Source organism: Cydia fagiglandana, chromosome 19 (assembly GCF_963556715.1).
Source record: "Cydia fagiglandana chromosome 19, ilCydFagi1.1, whole genome shotgun sequence".
In the NCBI taxonomy this organism is placed as follows: domain Eukaryota; kingdom Metazoa; phylum Arthropoda; class Insecta; order Lepidoptera; family Tortricidae; genus Cydia; species Cydia fagiglandana.
In genome coordinates, this window is record NC_085950.1 from 1,050,962 (window position 1) to 1,073,278 (window position 22,317).

At 40.0% G+C, this 22,317-nt stretch overlaps 1 protein-coding gene across 3 annotated transcripts in view; it reads left to right on the top strand.

Moving 5' to 3' along the window:
* The window catches only part of LOC134673876 (KH domain-containing, RNA-binding, signal transduction-associated protein 3-like), a 201,367-nt gene extending 189,952 nt beyond the window's left edge, over positions 1 to 11,415 (top strand). The window contains exons 6-11 of one of the 3 annotated variants that reach the window (XR_010099515.1): positions 143 to 277; positions 3,804 to 3,893; positions 4,667 to 4,736; positions 5,607 to 5,706; positions 10,714 to 10,870; positions 11,310 to 11,415. Coding sequence is in view for 2 of the 3 variants with exons in the window: in XM_063531930.1 (XP_063388000.1) it covers positions 143 to 277; positions 3,804 to 3,893; positions 4,667 to 4,736; positions 5,607 to 5,702; positions 10,714 to 10,870; positions 11,310 to 11,385 (624 nt within the window). In the remaining variant the exon portion in view is untranslated. The remainder of the gene's footprint in view (positions 1 to 142; positions 278 to 3,803; positions 3,894 to 4,666; positions 4,737 to 5,606; positions 5,707 to 10,713; positions 10,871 to 11,309) is intronic. The other 2 variants (XM_063531930.1, XM_063531931.1) reach the window with 2 other exon arrangements.
* The last annotated feature ends 10,902 nt before the right edge of the window (positions 11,416 to 22,317 follow it).

Genomic DNA, 22,317 nt, shown 5'->3' on the forward strand with positions numbered 1-22,317 from the left:
TCTGTCTGTCACCAGACTGTAACTCGAGAACCGTGAATATAGTATAGTGATAGGGACCCGTTTTTACCCTTTGGTTACGGAACCCTAAAAACATTATTTTGTTAATTATTTATAATCAGAGTTGTGTGTTTGTGTGTCGCAGGATTACAACGACGACATACGACAAGAGCAGATGCTGGAGATGCAGCTGCTTGCGCAGGCGCCGCGCTCGCCCCCCGCCACCCCGCCGCACCCCGCGCCTCGCCTCAGCCCCGCGCCCGAGGACCACAAACACAGGGTCAGTGACCACACACACACACATCCCTACCGCCGCACCCCGTGTAACAGGATCACAGTGACCTCACACACACATCCCTACCCGCGCACCTCACGTATAAGGATCACAGTGACCTCACACACACATCCCTACCCCCGCACCCCGCGTAGCAGGACCACAGTGACCTCACACACACATCCCTACCCGCGCACCTCACGTAGAAGGATCACAGTGACTTCACACACACATCCCTACCCCCGCACCCCGCGTAGCAGGACCACAGTGACCTCACACACACATCCCTACCCGCGCACCTCACGTAGAAGGAGCACAGTGACCTCACACACACATCCCTACCCCCGCACCCCGCGTAGCAGGACCACAGTGACCTCACACACTGATGATTGGGATGATTTTTTTAGACAAGCCAAATTGAAGAAAAATAGAAAAAACTTTGAATGCAGTTTTGTTTCTTTTTTAAAAATAAAGGAATGTCTCCTTTAAGTAAAATGAACCAGCTTAAGGATTTAATGTAGTTTCCCTCCAGCGCCCGACTTATCTTTCCACACTATATATTATTAAAAATAATGGAAAAATTTTACGCTTCCGGCAGGACTTGAACCCGCAACCTCTGCAATCCGTGCGTTAGGTAATTGGTTAGAGCAAACGCACGGGTTGCGGAGGTTACGGGGTTCAAGCCCTGCGAGAAGCGTAAATTTTTATATAAAATTTAATATATTATATGAAATAAAAATTCGTTTATAACACAAAATTAAATAACTATAGTTAGCTCAGTGGTCCCACACTAGGCTAGGCCTGTATCGTGGTGACCGCTCTACAGAATTACTAAATTATACATCATTTTTTGGGGTATCCTCTAAACTCCTCTGTGTACCCAGTCGAAAAGTCTCTTTGTTAAACATGAGTCCTAATCATACATTTTGAAATAGGATTTGTAGCTTGGACTAGATTTCTTTTCGAAATGTTCTGTGGTGACCAATTTATTTACACGCTTCGTCATTTGCCGGCAGAATCCGTACACATTGTCCTGTCCTGACAATATGTCCAATTCGCGGGTGTTTTGTCGCGAGACTGGGAAACCAATTCGAACTCTAGAAATTGCATTGTTATTGTTAACTTTATACGTTAACTTCTGCATGGGACTTCATAATTCATACTTTCTTATACTAAAAGAGTCGGACTACTACAAATCGCGCTCTAAAAAAGTATGAAACAATAAGATATAATTATTATCAGAAATTATTATGCAGGAAATTATAAATGTTGTAATTTTATAAATAACAAAATATAGCGTAATATTATGTGCTATTTATATATATTTAGCAGCTTACTGACACAAACCGAATTCCACGCGGGCGGAGCCGCGGGCACAGCTTGTAATTCATATACTTACGTCAAATTATGATATCCGTGATAAAATTACCTAACTCAAACTTGTAAATACTTCATGCCAAATTTTGATTTGACCAAAATGTTATTTTTTTCAAAAACCGTCTAAATTTTCAGAAGGGTCACAAATATAACGTTACCTATCCAATGGGTTTTACGGCATGCCTTTGTTAAACGTTAAGAAACATTTCTCTCTATGGTTTGGTATGGTTTGGTTTTGCGTTCGGCCTAAAACCAAGTTGCGAGGATAGCATTTCATTCGCATTAATGTCGTATGTCTATGCAGGTAAGGATGGTAAGATCTATAAATATCAAAGCAGATTCAAGTGAAATTTTTCAAATAGGCTTCTAGTCCCACAATACCTCGCGATTGCCCTGTATGGCCCTGTCCTGCCCGGGGCCAGCAAACGGCTTTCAATAGCCTGACAGATTTCATGTTTCCACCGTTGCACCGTGGAAAAATAGCCACCTGGTTTATTTTATAAGACGGAAACTCTCAATGTTTATGATTCTCACAAACATTTTGTTTGTGGAAATAATCGCCTCGAAACAAACAAAATACAACAAAATAAAACAAAATGAAACAAATAAAATAGTACGTGAGGATTTTCTTTTTCGTGTCAACCCTATGGTGTGGGATGTTGTTGGATAGGTCTCTCAAAATGAATAGGGGTTTTAAAAGAACATTTTTTGATAAAGTGAATATTTTTGGAAATAATCGCTTTGAAAGAAACAAAATGTGTGTGACAATTTTTTTATCGTTTCAACTTCATAGTGTGGGATGTTGTTGGTTAGGCCTTTCAAAATAAATACGGGTCTTAAAACAACATTTTTTGATAAAGTGAATATTTTAGGAAATAATCGCCTCGAAAGAAACAAAATGTATGTGAGGATTTTTTTTCGTGTCAACCCTATGGTGTGGGATGTTGTTAGAAAGGTCTTTCAAAATGAATAGGGGTTGTAGATGAACATTTTTTGATAAAATAATTGCTAAAAGTCTTCCCTTCTTATTTTAATTAAAAGCCTGGCAACCCTTATTTGTGACCGGATTTTCGCAGGCAACCCTATACAATTGTGTTTGCAATAAAATTACCATCATATTGATGTATAATTCAAGCGTCAGACAGATCAGTGCACTCAGCCTCCTCGCGACCTCTTTAAACACGGCAACCACATAATAGTGACCGGAAAAAGATAGGCAACCTAGATGATTTATGTTGTACAAGTTGTATACTTTCCAGTGAAAGTTATTTCGTTCGTCAGACAAATCGGTGAAATTTGCCGAAAATAATTTTTTTTTTCAAAAATTTATAAAAAAAAATAGCCTTGACCATATTTCTTTAGGCAACCCTATTTATGTTCTGGAACATATTTTCTTTCATATTTTCATAGTTTCATCCGTCAGACAATAGATTGGTGAAGGTCGACCATATGTGGGATCTCCTACTATTAGTAGTAGGGTCCCGTTTGTACCCTTTAGGTTTACGTATCGAACCCTAAAAATAGTGCTAGTAGTGTCAAATGGAAACCTGTCTCTATAGCCCCCTCCAGACTATGTGCGTGAATCGCGGCGCGACGTCGCGGAGCGAACATATCGCGAAGTTGACGTATGACTCCACACTCGCACACTTCACGGTGATTTCGCAGTTTGGTTAGCGGCAATATGGCGGAAAAGCAACAGCTGATCGAGTTTAACTGTTAGTTATCTATGGCATCATACGTGATTTAGCTGTTTTTCCATTTTGTTTTATTGTAAAACCGTAAAATATAGCTGCTTAATATAATCATAATATAATTCATATTTATCTTGCCACAGAGGAGCCAAAATATTGTGTAATGTGGAGTCTTGCAAGTTCGCGCTTCGCGTCTCCTTTGACGCGGGCCGAAATACCGACAAAAAACGGAGAACAAGGCGCGAAGGCGTGAACAATCTGCGAAATCGACGCCACACTCGCGTTCGCGGCTTCGCCCGCGATTCACGCGCATAGTCTGGAGGGGGCTTATGATCAAGGAAAAATATCGTGTTTCTTAGTTTTATCGTGAATCCAAAGTATAAATTGGATGTCTCCTGTGAAGTTTCTTGTGTACCAAGTTTCTCTCAATTAGTGATGCTAATAATGTTTGTATCATATTTTAGGCCGCAGGGCTGGCGTGCGCGCCGCTGGCGGGCGCCGCCCGCGACTATTCACCGCCGCTACCCGCGGCGCCCGAGCACCAACATCACCAGGTGCCTGTCCTAACACTTTATAACTACAGTATGAATTATCAGAGATGATTTTTTTTTCACCTAAAACCCTAAGCTAACATAAGGCATAAGGTCTTCAACAGTAGGATATGATGTCACGATCCTCAGTATTGAGGGACCGACTGAAGAAGAAGAAGAACATGAGGCATTTTTTCTTTTGCGCAGTGCGGTGGGTTCTACCTAATTTCTAACAGCATTCGGAGATAACACGTTTGGGTTAATTAATTGATGTTCTCTTCTACAGGTCACAATTCTCAACCGATTCTCGTGAAATTTTGTGACCAGATTTTATGATATACATATTAGATTTCTTTTTAATTTTTAAAAAGGCGAGCCTAAACAAATTGTATCGATATCATAAGAGTTTTTTTCTTTTTGAGACATGTTTACAGAGTAAATGGCAAAAAATGCAGAAAAATTGTATTGCTGTTTTAGGCGGTATTTACATATTTAGTTTTTACTCGAGAATAAGTAGCCGAATTTCGTCAGCTCAGCTAAGAACTATAATGGCGCATTTTGCAAACATTCGCTTTTTTGTTTGCACACCGAAGATCCCTGGTTCGATCTCCAGTAATTGTATGCTGTGGGACATAACTTTTTGTATTTTTGACACTTAAATATAGTTTTTTTTTAATAAATTAAAAATGTCGTATTGTTGATTGATCAACCCGCTGTGTGGCGCTGTCGTCGTGCACGGTCCCAATTAAGCTATGCTCACGAGGTCCACAGCTCACAGAGTTATTTTTTTTTTGCAGCTAGCAGCGAGCCATGGAGTTCTGATGGGTGGCGTGCTGCCGCCACACCTACTGCACAACTCCATACTAGGTAACTGTCAAAAATGTTCACCCTCTGTCCTCTAGATGGCGCCTTTTTAGTTACTCTTCTTGTCATTAGATGGCGCTGTCTTTGCAGTTGTTGTGCGTGTGTGTGTGTGTGTGTGTGTGTGTGTGTGTGTGTGTGTGTGTGTGTGTGTGCGCGTGTGTGTGCACGTCGTATAATATAGATCACTAAAGTATTGTGTTGCATATATGGCTGTGTGTGTTTTATAACCAACTCAAGTATGTGTGTATTTTACGTAGGCCCCTTACAGTATGTGTCACTCCCCTAAATATTTGACTAACCTATTACATAATTATATGAAAACGGGTGTCACTCACCTAGGGTAAATCGTCAATTACTGGCCACTGTTTAATAACTGGCCACCTTATACTAAAAATTAATCCTATTCACATACAGAATTCATGTTATTACCTACATATGGTGGCTAGTTATTGAAGGGTAGCCAATTATTGACACCTTATACTAAAATGAAATTAATAGTACCACTGTATATATCTATTAATGTTGTTAAATAAATTTTATAGGTGAATAGAATTTATTTTTAGTATAAGGTGGCCAGCTATTGAACACGGGCTAGTAACTGACGACCCTATTTTATCTTGGCGTGGGTCCGCCAACGCGTGCTCCCGTTGAAGCTCCTCAAAGATAAAGATAAGATAAAAAATAATTTATTCAAGTAGTCATATTACAATGCGCTTATGAACGTCAAATAAAGCTATACCGGCTCCAACCCTACACATCTGCCTCGAGAAGATTGTGACTTCTCTTCTCTCCTCGACAAAAATGTGAGAAGTTTCCGAAATATTTCCAAGTGGAAATTTCGCAATGATCCCAATGACTAACTTGCATGTACAGGTAGTAATGGCGGGGAACTGCTGGGCCTGGGGTCGCCGGTGCTGCGGGGAGTGCTGCGCGCGCCGCCCGCGCCCCCCGCGCCCCCCGCGCCACAAGGTCGGTACGTCGCATTTTATAACAACCTACCTGTGATACCTCTGTCCTTATATAGTGTAATATGCACGTTCCTTTGCCTCTGGACACTAATCGACACATTGCTTATACATACTCACACAACACAAGTAAAACACTGTAATTATAAGTAACGCTGGCGAATTCCTAAGCCTGGGATCTCCGGTGATGCGAGGCGTGCTGAGCGCGCCCCCCGCGCCACTAGGTCGGTACGTCGCATTTTATACCAACCTACCTGTGATACCTCTGTACTTATATAGTATAATATGCACACCTCTTGTGCTAATATTGATACCCGAGCAAGCGAAATATTCTAACATTGAAAAATAGAATCTTGAGTGTTGCGGGGATTTCAAGGCACGAGGGTTAAACAAATTTTGCCACTGAGTGAAACACAACATTAATTAAGTGTGTGTGTCACCACACCAACACAAGGAAAACTTACTGTAAAATAACAAACAAAATCAAAGCAAATCGATTCAAAATTAATGTTTTAAATAATGTTCGTTCAAAATCAATTAATAGTCAAATTCTACCAGCAAACTTATGTTGCTGGTAGAACAACTCAAAATTTGCATTGATTACTTTACCTCACATGTGAATGCAATTTTCTTATCTATTTTTGAACAATCAAGAGAGCCTTCACCAGCCGGTGTGGTGAAATAGTACATTTCGATGCTAGTGCGGAAGGTATGTCATATGACATTTCCGCACGTGTATCGAACGACGTTTTTTAATACAGTTGCGAAAAAATAAGAAAAACATTGTTAATCGTACACTAAACAAAAGTGGTAACCGTGACAGCTCGGTTAGACGTCGTCTTTAAGTATATTATATCTATGGGCGTTTGGCAGCTATTCCGTTCCATTCAGTCAACTTATTAAGAACGGAATTTTCAATATTGAATATTAAAAAATAAACGTGTTATAATGATGAAGAGGTAAGTAATTAAATATGAAATATGTAATATTTTTCGTATTCTTACATTAACGGTAGGTTTTTATGCTGATTACGACGTTTAAAGGAAACTAATATTAACACTCATCAATAAGTAGTCGTAATTAAAAAATACTTTTTAATACAGTGGCTCAAAAAGTGCTACTTTACGTAGCTGTTTAGCGTGCGGAAAGTTGATTATCTCGAACTAGTGCTTTTTACTTTTCCAATTTTTTTAAATTTATACTTGTTCCAATTCACGACTACTTATTGATGAGTGTTAATATTAGTTTCCTTTAAACGTCGTAATCAGCATAAAAACCTACCGTTAATGTAAGAATACGAAAAATATTACATATTTCATATTTAATTACTTACCTCTTCATCATTATAACACGTTTATTTTTTAATATTCAATATTGAAAATTCCGTTCTTAATAAGTTGACTGAATGGAACGGAATAGCTGCCAAACGCCCATAGATATAATATACTTAAAGACGACGTCTAACCGAGCTGTCACTGTTACCACTTTTGTTTAGTGTACGATTAACAATGTTTTTCTTATTTTTTCGCAACTGTATTAAAAAACGTCGTTCGATACACGTGCGGAAATGTCATTCTTCACTCGTCCCGAGTCTTGCCACTCGCCTGCGGCTCGTGGCAAGATATCTCGGTACTCGTGAAGTAATGACATACCTTCCGCACTAGCATCGAAATGTACTATTAATTATAGGTAAGTAACGGCAGGGAACCCCTGACCCCCGCCGCCCGCGCCACAAGGTCGGTACCTCGCATTTTATACCAACCTACCTCTATCCTTCTCTACCTCTAGTATTTACACGTTCCCTTGTTGCGGAAAGTTCTCGGAAATTTCACAGGAAACAAAGGAAACTTTCATTTTGGAAAACAAGTGCGAGACACACTCGCCCACCAAGGGTTCCGTAATGTAACTTGTTTCTCCACGCGTTCCCGAGGTAAAGGGTCTTCACAGAAAGACAGTCAGACAACAAAGTGATCCTATAAGGGTTCCGTATTTTGCCTTTTGAGGTACGAAACCCTAAAACGTACAAAGAAGAAATTGCCACAAAACGGCGTCATCTCAGCATGTGGCTGGCGCATCACAGAAAATAGCTTTTTCTCAGTTATTCGGTTATCTGAAGTTTTCATCGCTACAATGCATTCCCTTTGTTACATTCTTCTACCGATTATGTGATATTGCATGTGCATTCTTTGCTGCACTTCAGACAATATTCTTACAAACTCACTTTCTATATACGTACCATCAAGGCAATATTTTACAGGTTTTATCTACCAAACTTCATTTAAAATAACTAAATCTTAAAACACAAAAGCTTTCGCAAAGCTACCAATACCCTACAGCTCGCTTTAAGTCCAGCTTATCGCCAAGTTTTCTCCGATTTGAGACTCAATATTTCTGTTACTTTCCACACAAGAATTCTTTCCACAGAGAGTAAAATAGGGTTTTGTAGATGAAAATATACTGCCATACTTTAGTCCGACGCAAAATAAGTTTATCGAAGAAATTCAATTTAGAATTCTAGTGAAAAAGAACTGGCAAAACCATCTTACCGCGAATTACGTGGCTATCTTTAGTGAATTAACTTTTCATGAGATAAAAAAAATATAAATAAATTTAATAAATAAATATTATAGGACCTAGTAGTAGGACTTAGTATCACTAGATCGGCCTAGTCCCACAGTAAGCGCAATAAGGCTTGTGTTGTGGGTACTAGACGACGATATTTATAATATACACCATACATACTAGTACTTACCTATTTTGAAAACATCCATAACTCAGTAACACTCTGGAGAAAATGCTGGTGACAGGAAAAAAAGAGGGATATCGAAGAGGAAGAAGTCCTATGCGATGGACTGATCAAATCAGCGACAACTCCGGCAAGAAAGTTTACGAGGCCATTCACACTGCCGAAGACCGAAACACGTGGAAAGCAATCGTTCGAAAAGTAATTTATAGAGGTCACGACCCTCAGCTATGAGGAATACGACTCAAGGAGGGACACCGCCATCTGTTGTGCATGTCAAACTAAGGGGCACGTTTTAGGGTTCCGTACCCAAAGGGTAAAATGGGATCCTATTACTAAGACTTCGCTGTCCGTCCGTCTGTCACCGGGCTGTATCTCACGAACCGTGATAGCTAGACAGTTGAAATTTTCACAGATGATGTATTCCTGTTGCCGCTATAACAACAAATACTAAAAACAGAATAAAATAAAGATTTAAGTGGGGCTCCCATACAGCAAACGTGATTTTTGACCAAAGTTAAGCAACGCCGGGAGTGGTCAGTACTTGAATGGGTGACCGTTTTTTTTTTATTTTATTTTTGCATTATGGTACGGAACCCTTCGTGCGCGAGTCCGACTCGCACTTGCCCGGTTTTTTTCTTCGACTTTACCTTTCTATTACAACCAATTCTCTTTGCTGCAAGTGAATTAGCGGTAAACATCCGCGAATAAACAAATACCGTTTGTACTGGTACAATACAAACGAGCTCAACGAGCTATGGAGAGGGCTATGCTCGGAGTTTCTCTACGTGATCGAATCAGAAATGAGGAGATCCGTAGACGAACTAAAGTCACCGACATAGCCCACCGGATTAGCAAGCTGAAGTGGCAATGGGCAGGCCACATTGCACGCAGAGAAGATGGCCGATGGGGTCGAAAAGTGCTCGAGTGGAGACCACGGACTAGCAAGCGCAGCGTAGGACGTCCACCCACAAGATGGACAGACGATCTTGTTAAGGTCGCCGGAAGACGCTGGATGCGGGTCGCTTCCAACCGGCACGTATGGAGGTCCAAGGGGGAGGCCTATGTTCAGCAGTGGACGTCTTGTGGCTGAGATGATGATGATGACTGGTACAATAAACTTCTCTCATAATAGAACCTTTGTACTGTTTCTTTCTTTTAAATTCTGAATTCAATTTTGTTATCGTCATCTTGATTCGTTAACGTCGTTCGGAGTTTAGACTAAATTGGGTTTCGCGTTTGATGTGGCTTTAAGTATATTTCTTCTTCCTCGCGTTATCCCGGCATTTTTGCCACGGCTTATGGGAGCCTGGGGTCCGCTTGACAACTAACCCTATGATTTGATATGAGTTTGCGAAAGCGACTGCCATCTGACCTTCCAACCCAGAGGGGAAACTAGGCCTTATTGGGTTTAGTCCGGTTTCCTCACGATGTTTTTCACCGAAAAGCAACTGGCTGGCTGGCTGTGATATCTCTCACATAAGTTCCGAAAAAGACATCAAATCTAGACACGCGGTAGCGTGTACAGCCAAGTTCAACCAGCAACCATGTATAAAATTCACGAACCATTTCGAGCTACCTTTGACCCCTTCAAAATTTGAAACCTATTTCACCTGCACATATGAAATTTTACACATTTATTCAAGCCCCTTAGCTTGTTTAGAATACAAAATTACGTATACGTAGCTCAAACAGTTATTGATACATTAACGTTTAAAAACCGGCATATTAATACAAAAATAAAAATAAAATTATTTCAGACTATAATTTCAATGATAGCAAAGTTTTTTAGGGTTCCGTACCCAAAGGGTAAAACGGGACCCTATTACTAAGACTTCGCTGTCCGTCCGTCCGTCCGTCCGTCCGTCCGTCCGTCCGTCCGTCTGTCACCAGGCTGTATCTCACGAACCGTGATAGCTAGACAGTTGAAATTTTCACAGATGATGTATTTCTGTTGCCGCTATAACAAAAAATACTAAAAACAGAATAAAATAAAGATTTAAATGGGGCTCCCATACAACAAACGTGATTTTTGACCAAAGTTAAGCAACGTCGGGAGGGGTCAGTACTTGGATGGGTGACCGTTTTTTTTTGCTTCTTTTTGTTTTTTGTTTTTTTAACACATTAATATAATTTAATTATTATTATTATAAAACGAAAACCAAAGTTAAACCTAGAAATTAAATTAAATAATGGCCTTAATTGATTTTTCCATGACAGAGACTTTTTTGTTTTTTTTTTTTTGTATTAAAGACTGTGTTACGTATTCCAGGTGCGGGTGGGGCTGCGACGGGTGCGGTGGTGGGGCGCAAGCGGCCGCTACTGGGCGCCGCGCGCGCTAACATGTCGCCGACGAAGCGCGCCGTCATCACGCTGCTCGCGCGCGCCCGCGCCGCCGCGCACCGCCGTCCGCCCGCTTGGCGACACGAGTAAGTAGGGCTAACACATAGTCTAATAAAACATGGTCTTCTCTTCCCAGATATTCCCCACCGATTTTCGAGTGCCGAAATCGAACGATCGGAATTCAAAAATCGGCCCCCTGGAGACGCTAGAGTCCACCCCACTCTATCTGACGGCCTAGCCAAGGTGACAATCGCTATCGCTTCGCCATCGAATCGCTTTGTCTCTCTATCATTCTTCCATATTGATGTGACAGTGAGAGTTGCGTTTCGTTCGCTATGGAGCGTTAGCGATTGGCATGTTGTCTACGGGGCCTGCTCTATAACCGCGAAAATCGAAGTTCGCAAATTGCGGGGATTTTTTTCTGTCACTCTAATTACGCCTTCATTGGAGTAAAAGAGGAAGATCCCCGCAATTTGCGAATTTCGGTTTTCGCGGTAGCCGCCTGATTAGGAATCTTGTTTGCAGACATGGCGCCCTGCTGCCACTGCTGCGTGAGGAGTTTGCGGCGGCGGCGGGCGCGCCGCGCGTCAATCTGGCGTAGTGCCCGCGCGAGCCTACCGTCGGCCTCGTAGTGCCCGCGTGAGCCTACCGTCGGCCTCGTAATGCCCGCACGAGCCTACCGTCGGCCTCGTAATGCCCGCACGAGCCTACCGTTGGCCTCGTAATGCTGCCTGCACCAGCCGATGTGACGTCGAGCTCATTTAATTTTTAATAATTTTGATACTATTCAAAGTACAACCAAGGCCAAAAGTATAGAAACAACGTAGTTTTCTTTAATGTCTCATGTTTCTATCTTTGATGTGTACCTATTTGTAACCTAAAAATTACATTATGCAATCCCATAAGATTAAACTTACACGCTAAGTATCAAAACATCCTAAAATATTGTCAAAAAGATTAAAAAAAGTCAGGATAAAGATCGGAGCGGTCGACGTGCTCAAAAATATCTGACAGCGCACTTTAACGCCTTGACAATAGAGGCATGTTCAGGTAATTATGAGCACCGTGGTTGCTCCGATATATCAGATGGCGACTGTAACACACTTAATTACTTTATTCACTCAAGAAGTTCGAAATACACAATTATTTTCTAAAAAATGTCATCCTTTTTTCTTTCGCCATAAGAAAGAAAACAAAAAGATTGAAATAAATAATGAAAACTTCGCAAAATGTCACAGCGGCTTGGATGGTTGCAGCTTATAATGAGTTAAGCCGTAGTCGAGCCTTGAAGACCCGAGCCTTAAAAGCTAGACTTTTCAAGCAAACAGTCTTTACAGCTCTGCTAAGACTAACACGCTAAACTCAGCGGTTCATCTTTGAAAAGCACATTTCGAAAAATAAAGGTAATGTTCAGATGTCAACTGCAACTGCATTAGGTACTGTCGCGGCACACCCCGGACACTGGCGATCAAATGTATGAAACAAACGCGTTCCTACGCGGACAGCTAAGCTCGTGTAGGTGAACGCGTACTATGCTTGTGTGAGTGAGATAAGACGTGCGAGGGTTCTCGCCATTTTGTTGTCAAGTTCGATGACCTCGGTGACTCAAAACTTATTGCACGAATTAGGAATAAATAAGAATCGTATTATGCTGTTAGGTGGGTATCTAAGCTCGATTTATACAATAGTTTCCTATTTTGAATCGGTATAAACGAAGTAACAAAATTTTTGTAAGGAAATCAGGCCACCAAAATATTACGTAAGTTGAAAACATGATTTTTTGTTCATATAGATATTGTGTTGTTTTCAGTGTGATCTGATAGGTTTTGTAAATATTTGAATATTTTACGTGGCCTCCGCTCTGCGCACCGCGTCGTCGCGTCCTTGCCAGCCGGTAACTGTGAGGTAACCGAGAGCGGGTGGGCGGCACTTTCAACTGGAGGCAGGGAGTGTCCATACTGTACGTTAGTACTCTGGTCTAGTATTATACTGTGGTCGCGGCGTCGTTGTTACCGTCGCTGAATCTGTCACTTTCCTTGATAACACGAGTGACAGAATAAACGTCATGTCATAATCAGAGTCCGGAATTTTCGCGGTAAAGCAGAAGAATGTCGCTAGCTAAAGTAAGAAATTTTTAGAAAGTTTTTTATTAATTTCTTCTATTACCCCGGCTACTCACTTCTATGACAAATCGTTACGATAATCGACATACACACGGTTCGATTTATCGGCACAGTCGGACTGCACAGTTTTATCGCAACGATTTATCGTTACGTGAGTAGCCGGGGTTACACAACTATCGATATAGATAAAAAAACCGGGCAAGTGCGAGTCGGACTCGCGCATGAAGGGTTCCGTACCATAATGCAAAAAAAAAAAACAAAAAAAAAGCGGTCACCCATCCAAGTACTGACCACTCCCGACGTTGCTTAACTTTGGTCAAAAATCACGTTTGTTGTATGGGAGCCCCATTTAAATCTTTATTTTATTCTGTTTTTAGTATTTGTTGTTATAGTGGCAACAGAAATACATCATCTGTGAAAATTTCAACTGTCTAGCTATCACGGTTCGTGAGATACAGCCTGGTGACAGACGGACGGACGGACGGACGGACGGACAGCGAAGTCTTAGTAATAGGGTCCCGTTTTACCTTTTGGGTACGGAACCCTAAAAATGTTTCTAACACCAACGACAGTCTTTGGTTTTGCCGCGAAAATGGGGTTGGCAACTGTTACAGGTTTGCATAGATGGCGCCATCATAGCTTGCCCCTTTTTTGTGAGATTCGGGGCATAAAATTCAGTTTAAAATAAAATTTACACAATTCTAGGGATTGACAGGGCAAGCTATGATGGCGCCATCTGCTAAATACTTCGACCGGCCAACCCCATTGCGGGCTCTGGCACAGAATAAATAATAGTACTACCGTGCAGATAGGAAACTTCCTACAAAACCGAAGTTTGACAGCGGTTCAGGGTAGGATCATGCTGGGCCTTTCTTATATAAGTATGGCACTATCCCTTTCGGCTATTCGGTTGTCAAAATTCAAGCCATTATCTTATCTCGTGCACGCCACTTTTGGAGCCAAGAGTAAGTCGTCAAGTTGTGTCAACCCTAATAATTGCTCGGAGCAATGCTGTGCCGAACGGAGCCGAGTGTGCCCGAAGGGAGGAGTTTCGCACTGGCTCTGGTCATAATCGCGGCAGCAATAGGGCGGCGAGCGTTACTCATTTTATCGAGGAAATTGACAGATACAGCGGCGGCAACGACACGACACGGCGGTAAAGGTGACAGTCCATTTCCAACGACAGCTGCACTACTGTTGCGACGTTACTGTCATTCATTGTCTTGTTATTCATCTTACTATGGATATTGACAATAACATCGACGTGTCGGAGCAATAGTGCGGCTGCGGTCAGAAATGAAATGTTACCTTAATGCAGCTCTGCTGTATTTAATTGACATCTGAACCTCACCTAACACGATTTGTACTATATTGTTTAAATTTCATATTTATCCATCGAGCTGTGCTTTTCAAAGGCTTTAAGGCTGAAACAGTCTGCATTCTGCTTACAATTTGTATGAAAACTCAGTCTGTTTCAGCCTTTATTTTTTAATTAATAGTGCAATTTTTTTATAGTGATTTCTGTGTCGTTCGGTGGCGGCGCGTCAAAATATTCATAAGAGCTAATTCGGTATTCCTAATATCAAAGTTTAAGGCAGCAGGGCAGCACACGGCGACTTTTTGAAGCGATTCACGGCGCGATTCGGGAAATGAATTAGAGATTCACTAGATATGAAATAGTAAACATATGTGACGTTCCACGGCAAAAGGTACCTTATGGCGGCTGGCGCTTACGCTATTATGAACGCCGCTCCAATATACAGCTGGGGCAATGGTACCCTTTGCCGTGGAACGTCACATATCTTTACTATTTCATATCTAGTGAATCACTAATTTATTTCCCGAATCGCGCCGTCAGTAACGCGTCTCGGGAGCTCGCGACTGATCCGCGACATGTGGCCCCTTGTCGCATTTGCAACGCGCGACAGAAGCGATGTATCGCGACTGTATCGCGGCCTTTCTGTGACTGCATCGCTACTAAATCACTGCAAAAATTCGCCGTGTGTTTGCTTTCTAAACGCTCAATGTTGAAAATTATCTTGTGTGAGTGTTGTATGGACGCCCCGCCACTGTAGTTAGAAAAACCCCAAAGCTTATATTTAGGCGTAATTATGGACCACGTGTACTTCGGGATATCCTCTGCCTTGTAGGACTGTACATAAGATGTATAATGTACACCCAGCAGCAAAAATGCATACCCTCTTTATGAACAAATTCCATTCATAAAGTGCTTATGCACTTGTGCAGTTCACTGTACAAACGTTGCTATTTGTGGGCAAAAACAACAAGAAAATTGTTCAAAAAATATAACCCACTCTTATACCGGGTGTGGCTTGTAATATGAGCAAAAAATTAAACTGTAGGCTGTACTCCTCATACTGACCAACATTTGTTCAGCGACTTTTATAACTTGTGGTTTAATTTTTAATACACTTTAAAGTTTTTTGTAAGACGCAATGTATTGCGAATTCTATTATGTTTAAGGCGTGACAAGCAACGTCAATCATAACGATATGGCGTGGCGATGGCGTCCATTGAAGTTAATGTTTATTTTGTATGAAAAATAGGGAGTCTAAATACTTCATAATTTTTTAAAGTTGTTGAACAAGTGTCACCGTTTGAGGAGTACAATCTATGTTTTAATTATTGGCTCGTGTTACAGGCCCCACCCGGTATTAGTGTATTCGGGTAATACCGAATGTCGGATAATTCCGAAATTCAGATGAAAATCACCCTTTAATTCCATTGTAATAAAAGTCTCTTTTCGGAACTATCCGACAGTTTTCGACATTCGGAATTACCCGAGTATACCTTAATGAATCCTGCACAGAAGTAGTCATCATCTTCCTTGCGTTATCCCGGCATTTTTCCACGGCTCAATGGAGCCTGAGGTCCGCTTGGCAACTAATCCCAAGAATTCGCGTAGGCACTAGTTTTAACGAAAGCGACTCCCATCTGACCTTCCAACCCAGAGGGTAAACTAGGCCTTATTGGGATTAGTCCGGTTTCCTCACGATGTTTTCCTTTAACTTTAACCCTTTTCCAGACATAAATATGTAGTACGATTTTTCGACTACATACACGCCAATAGAATTTCATCTTTAGTATTCCGATTTAAGGTTCAAATAAGATTGCACTATCGGGAAACTTGACTTGTCTTCAATTGAATCATTAAAGCTGGATTAATACGAATATGTGTAGAATTTTTGGGATTAGTGCGGCCTGAAAAAGGGTTAATTAAAAAAAATAAGGGAGTGTTTGTTCAATGCGGTATTTTTTTCCCACCAATAGCAATGTTCGATGATGTATCACTATTTAAGTAAGCGATATAAATCAGAAAAGATATATTTAATATAAATAATAGTATCCCAGTGACGGAGACGCGACCTAAGTTTGCGCAGGAGCAACATTCTGGTGAATTTTTCCGTTTACTATTGAACTTACATGATTTAGTCAAATTATATACCTACCTGACGTTTACTCTCGTGGCCATACCTACTTACTCGAAAGGCTCGGAACCGGTTTGAAAAACGAATGAGACGACCCAAGACGATACCAAAAATACGGTATCGTCTTGGGTCGTCCTATTCGTTTTTCGTCAAGTTCTTAAATTAGTCCTATTCTGCTTTCGTCACTCATTCTACATTCGTCACAATCGTCGGTGGCGCAATGTAGAATGAGTGACGAAAGCAGAATAGGACTAATTTAAGTACTTGGCGAAAAACGAATGAGACGACCCAAGGCGATACCAAAAATAGCGGCAAATACAGGTTTATATCGGTTTTCTTCCGAACTTTCATAAGAACGTTCGCGTTTTAAGAACTTTGTTGTAACCTAAATAAACCGGTTTATTCTACGAGCGACATACGCCCAGCCGGTATGGTTGTGTGTCACGTAAATAAAGACAGCGAGATAGAAAGAAACCGGTTTTTATTTTTATTATTCTAAACCGGTTAATATGACAAGAACTTTATGGAAATATTTAGCTGCCTAATAAAATAATGTAGGTATGCCATTATTTCCTCACGGGTCCGTCTCCGCCGCCGGGCCCTAACACCGCATCCATACATTACTCTCGATAAATCACTTTATTATAAACTTCATAATAATTATAAAATTAATACTCACAGCACCCGCAACCAACGATCGTTTAAGATAATAAATTAATATATTTAATAATAATGTTTTAACTATTAACTTAATCTAGTTTAAATGTAAGAGATAATATTGTAGAAAATAGCGGGAAACAGACGTTGTGTGTGTGTTTTCCTGTGATTACTTTATAATATATTTGTTCAATTCAATTCAATTAAAATTAAATATTATTAACCCTTTAACCGCCAGAGTCTGATATATAAGACATTACATATCCAGCTCATTTCGCCACAGTCTGATAAATAAGACAAAGATCTGATTTGGTTTTTACAGCACATTTATAACTCCCGTAACTATGCCAACCTTATTCTGCGTGGTATAATTACTGTCGGTGGCGACACGAGCACACTCGATCAAAAATTGCTGGCGGTTAAAAGGTTAATTGTTAAGTAATTTAGTTTTACATATTGTTAGGTTTATTTTAATTTATAAGTAATTTGTATGTTTAAGTAATTGTTACATTTCTATTTGTTATTCAATAAAATTATTTCTATGGAAGTAGGTAATATTACCTCGGTATGATATCAAAATGTTAAAATCGTTTATTGTTTTAATGTGAATTTTATGATCATTCTATCATATAGGTAAATTGAATTTATTATACTGAACATTATTGCTCTTATTTATTATTATACAGTCTGTATCTGATCACGGGGCTTTAATTCCAGGGCTTGATTTTACTCGCTAAACTGAGCTACTTTTACTATGGGACCAACCCTAAAATCGGGGAAACATTTTTGGCTTTTCCATAGAAAACGTCGACATCTGATCAGCCAATATGTATGAAAAAGTAAAAAAAAAAATCGGGATTGCGGGGTTGGTGTCATAATAAAAGTACCTCAGTTTAGCGAGTAGAATCGAGCCCTGGATTTAAAGCCCCATGGTCAGTAACACCCTGTATATTTTTAAGTTTTTGTACTGTTACTACAACTTAAAAAGTAAATTGTACCGTAATAACACCAATTTTTAATATTTTATAAATTATAACGCGATAGAACACAAATATTACCAAAGTTGTATAATTATGACGCGTATGGTCTCTTAATTTATACAAATATATCAACTATTTACGTATACATATGTACTTATACAGGGTGGCTAAAAAATAAGTGCATTCCCGTTGCCAGGGAGGTTTTGGGATTATACTGAGCAACTTTTACTATGGGACCAACCCCGAAATCGCCAAAAATAATTTAGCTGTTTGATACATTTTGGCTGGTCCACTATCTATGGGAGGATATTTTTTTTCGCGATTTCGGAGTTGGTCCCATAGTAAAAATTGCTCAGTATAGTCCCAAAACCTCCCTGGCAACAGGAATGCAGTTATCTTTTAGCCATCCTGTGTACTATGATGTTGAGTTTTGGGAAATAGGGTGACGGCACCAATCATGGACATGTTAAGCGCACTAAATTAGAATTTCGTTTAAAAATTGGATGTTTTTTGACGATACAAAAATGGTGATTTTTTTTTCGGCACTTAAATACATGAGGAACATTTAAACAAAACCAAAAATTCTGTATGTTTAATACATAATTAATAAAAAATATATAAATTGAAATTTACGAAATCACCATTGATGGACATCAAAAATTCAGTAATGGACACCCAGTCATGGACATGGACCCAATTATGAACATCCATTAATGGACACTTTTGTATTGAACACATAAATGAAACAAATGATGTCACAAATCAACTTTTATTAACGCTATTTGAACTTTCATTTAGATTTCTAAGTTATACTATAAGAGTTTTAGTCCGGTTGCCGGCTGCATGAAACAAACCTGATCAAAAAATAGAATATACCTACCCTGTAGAGGTACCTGACATTTAGTACCTTCCAACGCACTTGGTCGGCCTAGGCTTAACCTGGCAGATTTTGTACAAATGGCAAAAACGTTGGACAAAAAAACATCAAAAAAATACCTCATCGAAAAATAGAATAAAAGTTGTATGGTAGGATACCTGACTTTGGGGACAGTAAAAAAAAAGTAGTCGGCCTCACCTTAGCCTGGCAGTTTTTGCAGTCCAACCAAATTTGTGGTACCACTTGACAGCTACAATTTACCTTGTCGAAAAATAGGATGAATAAAAACGGATTATAATAGCTAAAAAAAACCTGTTGGCGTATGGCTTGGTCGGCCTCACCGTAGCCTGGCAGTTTTTGCAGTCCGACCAAATTTGTGGTACCACGTGACAGCTATTATTTGCCTCATCGAAAAATAGGATGAATAAAAAACGGATTATAATAGCAAAATAAACCTGTTGACGTATGGCTTGGTCGGCCTCGCCTTAGCCTGGCAGTTTTTGCAGTCCGACCACATTTATCCATCCATCTAAGACAAAACAAAGAGCCCAATTATGGACAACTAAAAATACCCAGTTATGGACATCGTCCATTATTGGAAAATAAAGAGCAATCACAAAATCAACCCAACTCAAATGTTTAGTGCAATAAATTAAATAATTTAACACAATAAACTAAAAAGTAATAAAAAGCTTAAGCTGGACACTTGTCCATTACTGAATTTCATAAAATATCGAATCCAGTAATGAACAAACCCCACAAAAAACTTATTGCTGTGATTGGACATATTCAACTTAGCTCAATTTACTTGCAATATAGTATTATTCAGTAAAAATAACATCAAATCTCATTACAACATAACACAAGATAACACCATGCACAAATATGTACTCACCTCCTTAACGATTTCAACAACAATAACGGATTTTTATGACCACCGCCCGCAACGAGATTTCCCTTCGCAGCCATCTTAGAACAAAACGGCTGATTTTGGTGACATGTGTCAAAATGACAGCTCAAACGTCTATTGGTTATGCTTTAGTGTTGCCAGTTGAAAAATGTTGGGACAGTTGCTTAATAAATTCGATCAACGTAAAAAATGTCCATAATTGGTGCCGTGTCCATTACTGGTGCCGTCACTCTATAACATGTTTTGGAAGCAGTGCCGATCATAGTGCATAACATAAACATAACAAAACAATAAACAATATACATATTAAATTATTGTTTATGCTTGACGCACAACGTCGTCAAGTTAATTCGTCGTTTATGAAACGAAATAAAACGGTTTCCGAACCCAGAGGCCCGCGAAAATGAAAAACAAAATTTCTTTATCTGCCTTAGGTACATTCGAGCGATATAGAGACAGACAACGAAATCTCGATTTTGGTTTTTTGCAAGTACTTCTGGCCCTGGCCCCTAGTCAACATGCCAATCGATAACGCTCCGTAGCGAACGAAACGCTACTATCACTGTCACACTAATATGGAAGAGTGAGACACAAGGCGATTCGATAGCGAAGCGCAAGCGATTGACACCTTGGCTAGGCCGACTGGATTAAACGCGCTATGGAGAACAGGGATCTATATCTGAATCCCTAAAGTATTTTCTCCTATCTTTGCATTCCCTAATATTGTTTGTCATAATGATCAGTAAAGTTGTCCTAGCAAAAAAAACCCTAAATATTGATTACTTATCCTAATATTATTAAGCATATTTTCTTTTTTGCGAGGGTCTCAGTTCTAATCCCTCACCTAACCCATTTTTGTGGCAGCAAGTTCTAAAACCTAACCATTTTTCAGAACCTCACAAATTATGGAAAATAATTGTTATGACAATTGATCGTTAGGGCATGTGCCTATTAGGACAAACCAGTTAGGGCAAGTGACTTTAGGACAAACGTTGTTAGGGATTCAGAATGACACCCGGAGAACGATCGGGATATTTTTATAATTCTGAAGGGTTCTGCTCCCTCAACGCGTGATGTATGGCGGTGTGCACTGATCTATAGAATAAATATAATGAACTAGAACTCGAGGTTTTATTCTTCCTACACTCACTTCCCTACATTTTCTAGGAAGCCAATTCAAACCGCAAGTCAACTGCAATTCAGCTGAGTTGTTGTTGAGTTGTTGTTGGGTTGTTGTTCGGCGACCGAATATTCGGCATGATATGCGAACATTTTGAGTCGCAATTATTATGAAAACTGTTCGCCAACAAATCACAGCGCTTGCTAAGATGTATTTTTATGTTGAACAGAATTTAATGAATGTAGTTAGAGTCAATCAAATCAGACCCATGATATAAATAAAAAATATCTTGTGATCAACAAATGCTCAAAAACCTGCCATCGTATTTAACTACTTACCAAGAATGTAGTAGTAGTAGTAGTAAACTCTTTATTGTACAAAAAGACATATTAAAAATAACATACAATTAGCAAGAAGTACCTATAAGAAGTAAATATACCTATTTTTTGGTTTTTTTTTCTGTAACGTTTCTTTTTTAGGTAGGTTCAACAGATATTCGGTATTCGGCAAAGTGCCCGAATAGTTGCCGAATATTAGTGGCATCTCTAGTTTCCTTCGCTACGGAGCGTTAGAGATTGCCATGTTGTCTACGGGCCAGTTCCACTAACCCACTTTACGTATTAGGGACGAGCAGAGGCATTACCGATAAGCTCCCCCCCTCCTCTTCCCACCCCCCACGTAACTGGGGAATGAGCGCGCGCGCCGGATGCGATAGCGCGCTTCCGAACCAGCGCGGGTCGCGAAGTAGAATAAGTTCGTCGACTTTGCTATCGATGTCGGTAAAGTGCAAGCAAGTTTGCTTTAAAAATGTGTTTAGAGGAACTGAGTAGACTGAGTAAAAGACTCCGTTGACTGGTAATCTTAGACTAATTTATTCAATGATACCTAGGCGTTTTATACATCCTGTTATCTTTACATCACAAGTCTAATCGGCGGCGACACATACAATATCTCAACTGGATCAGCGCGTGCTCTAATGTACTAAGCTATCGACACGCGCTGATTATATTATGCTGACCGCCATAATGTGCTTTTTAGGGTTCCGCGCCTCAAAAGGCATAAAGGCCTTATACCTGCATTGATTGAAGTTGAGTTGGACGTGTTGGAAAGTGTCTTTGTAAACTAAAATAATCTTTATAGGTTACTGCATAAACGCACGTGAAACAAGTTTAAATGTTTAAATAAATATACAGCTTTTGTTCGCGTGATGCCGACACATTCGTTTCGACGCTTCTGCTGAACAGCCTAAATTTGTAATCAGTGCTTATTCTCGACAATATAGAATAGAATAGAATAGAATAGAATAGAATAGAAATACTTTATTTGGTGTAAAACATACAACTTAACATCTATACATCTTATTCTAATATATTCTAACACCAAAATGGATGCCACTCAGCATATGCCGATGACTAAG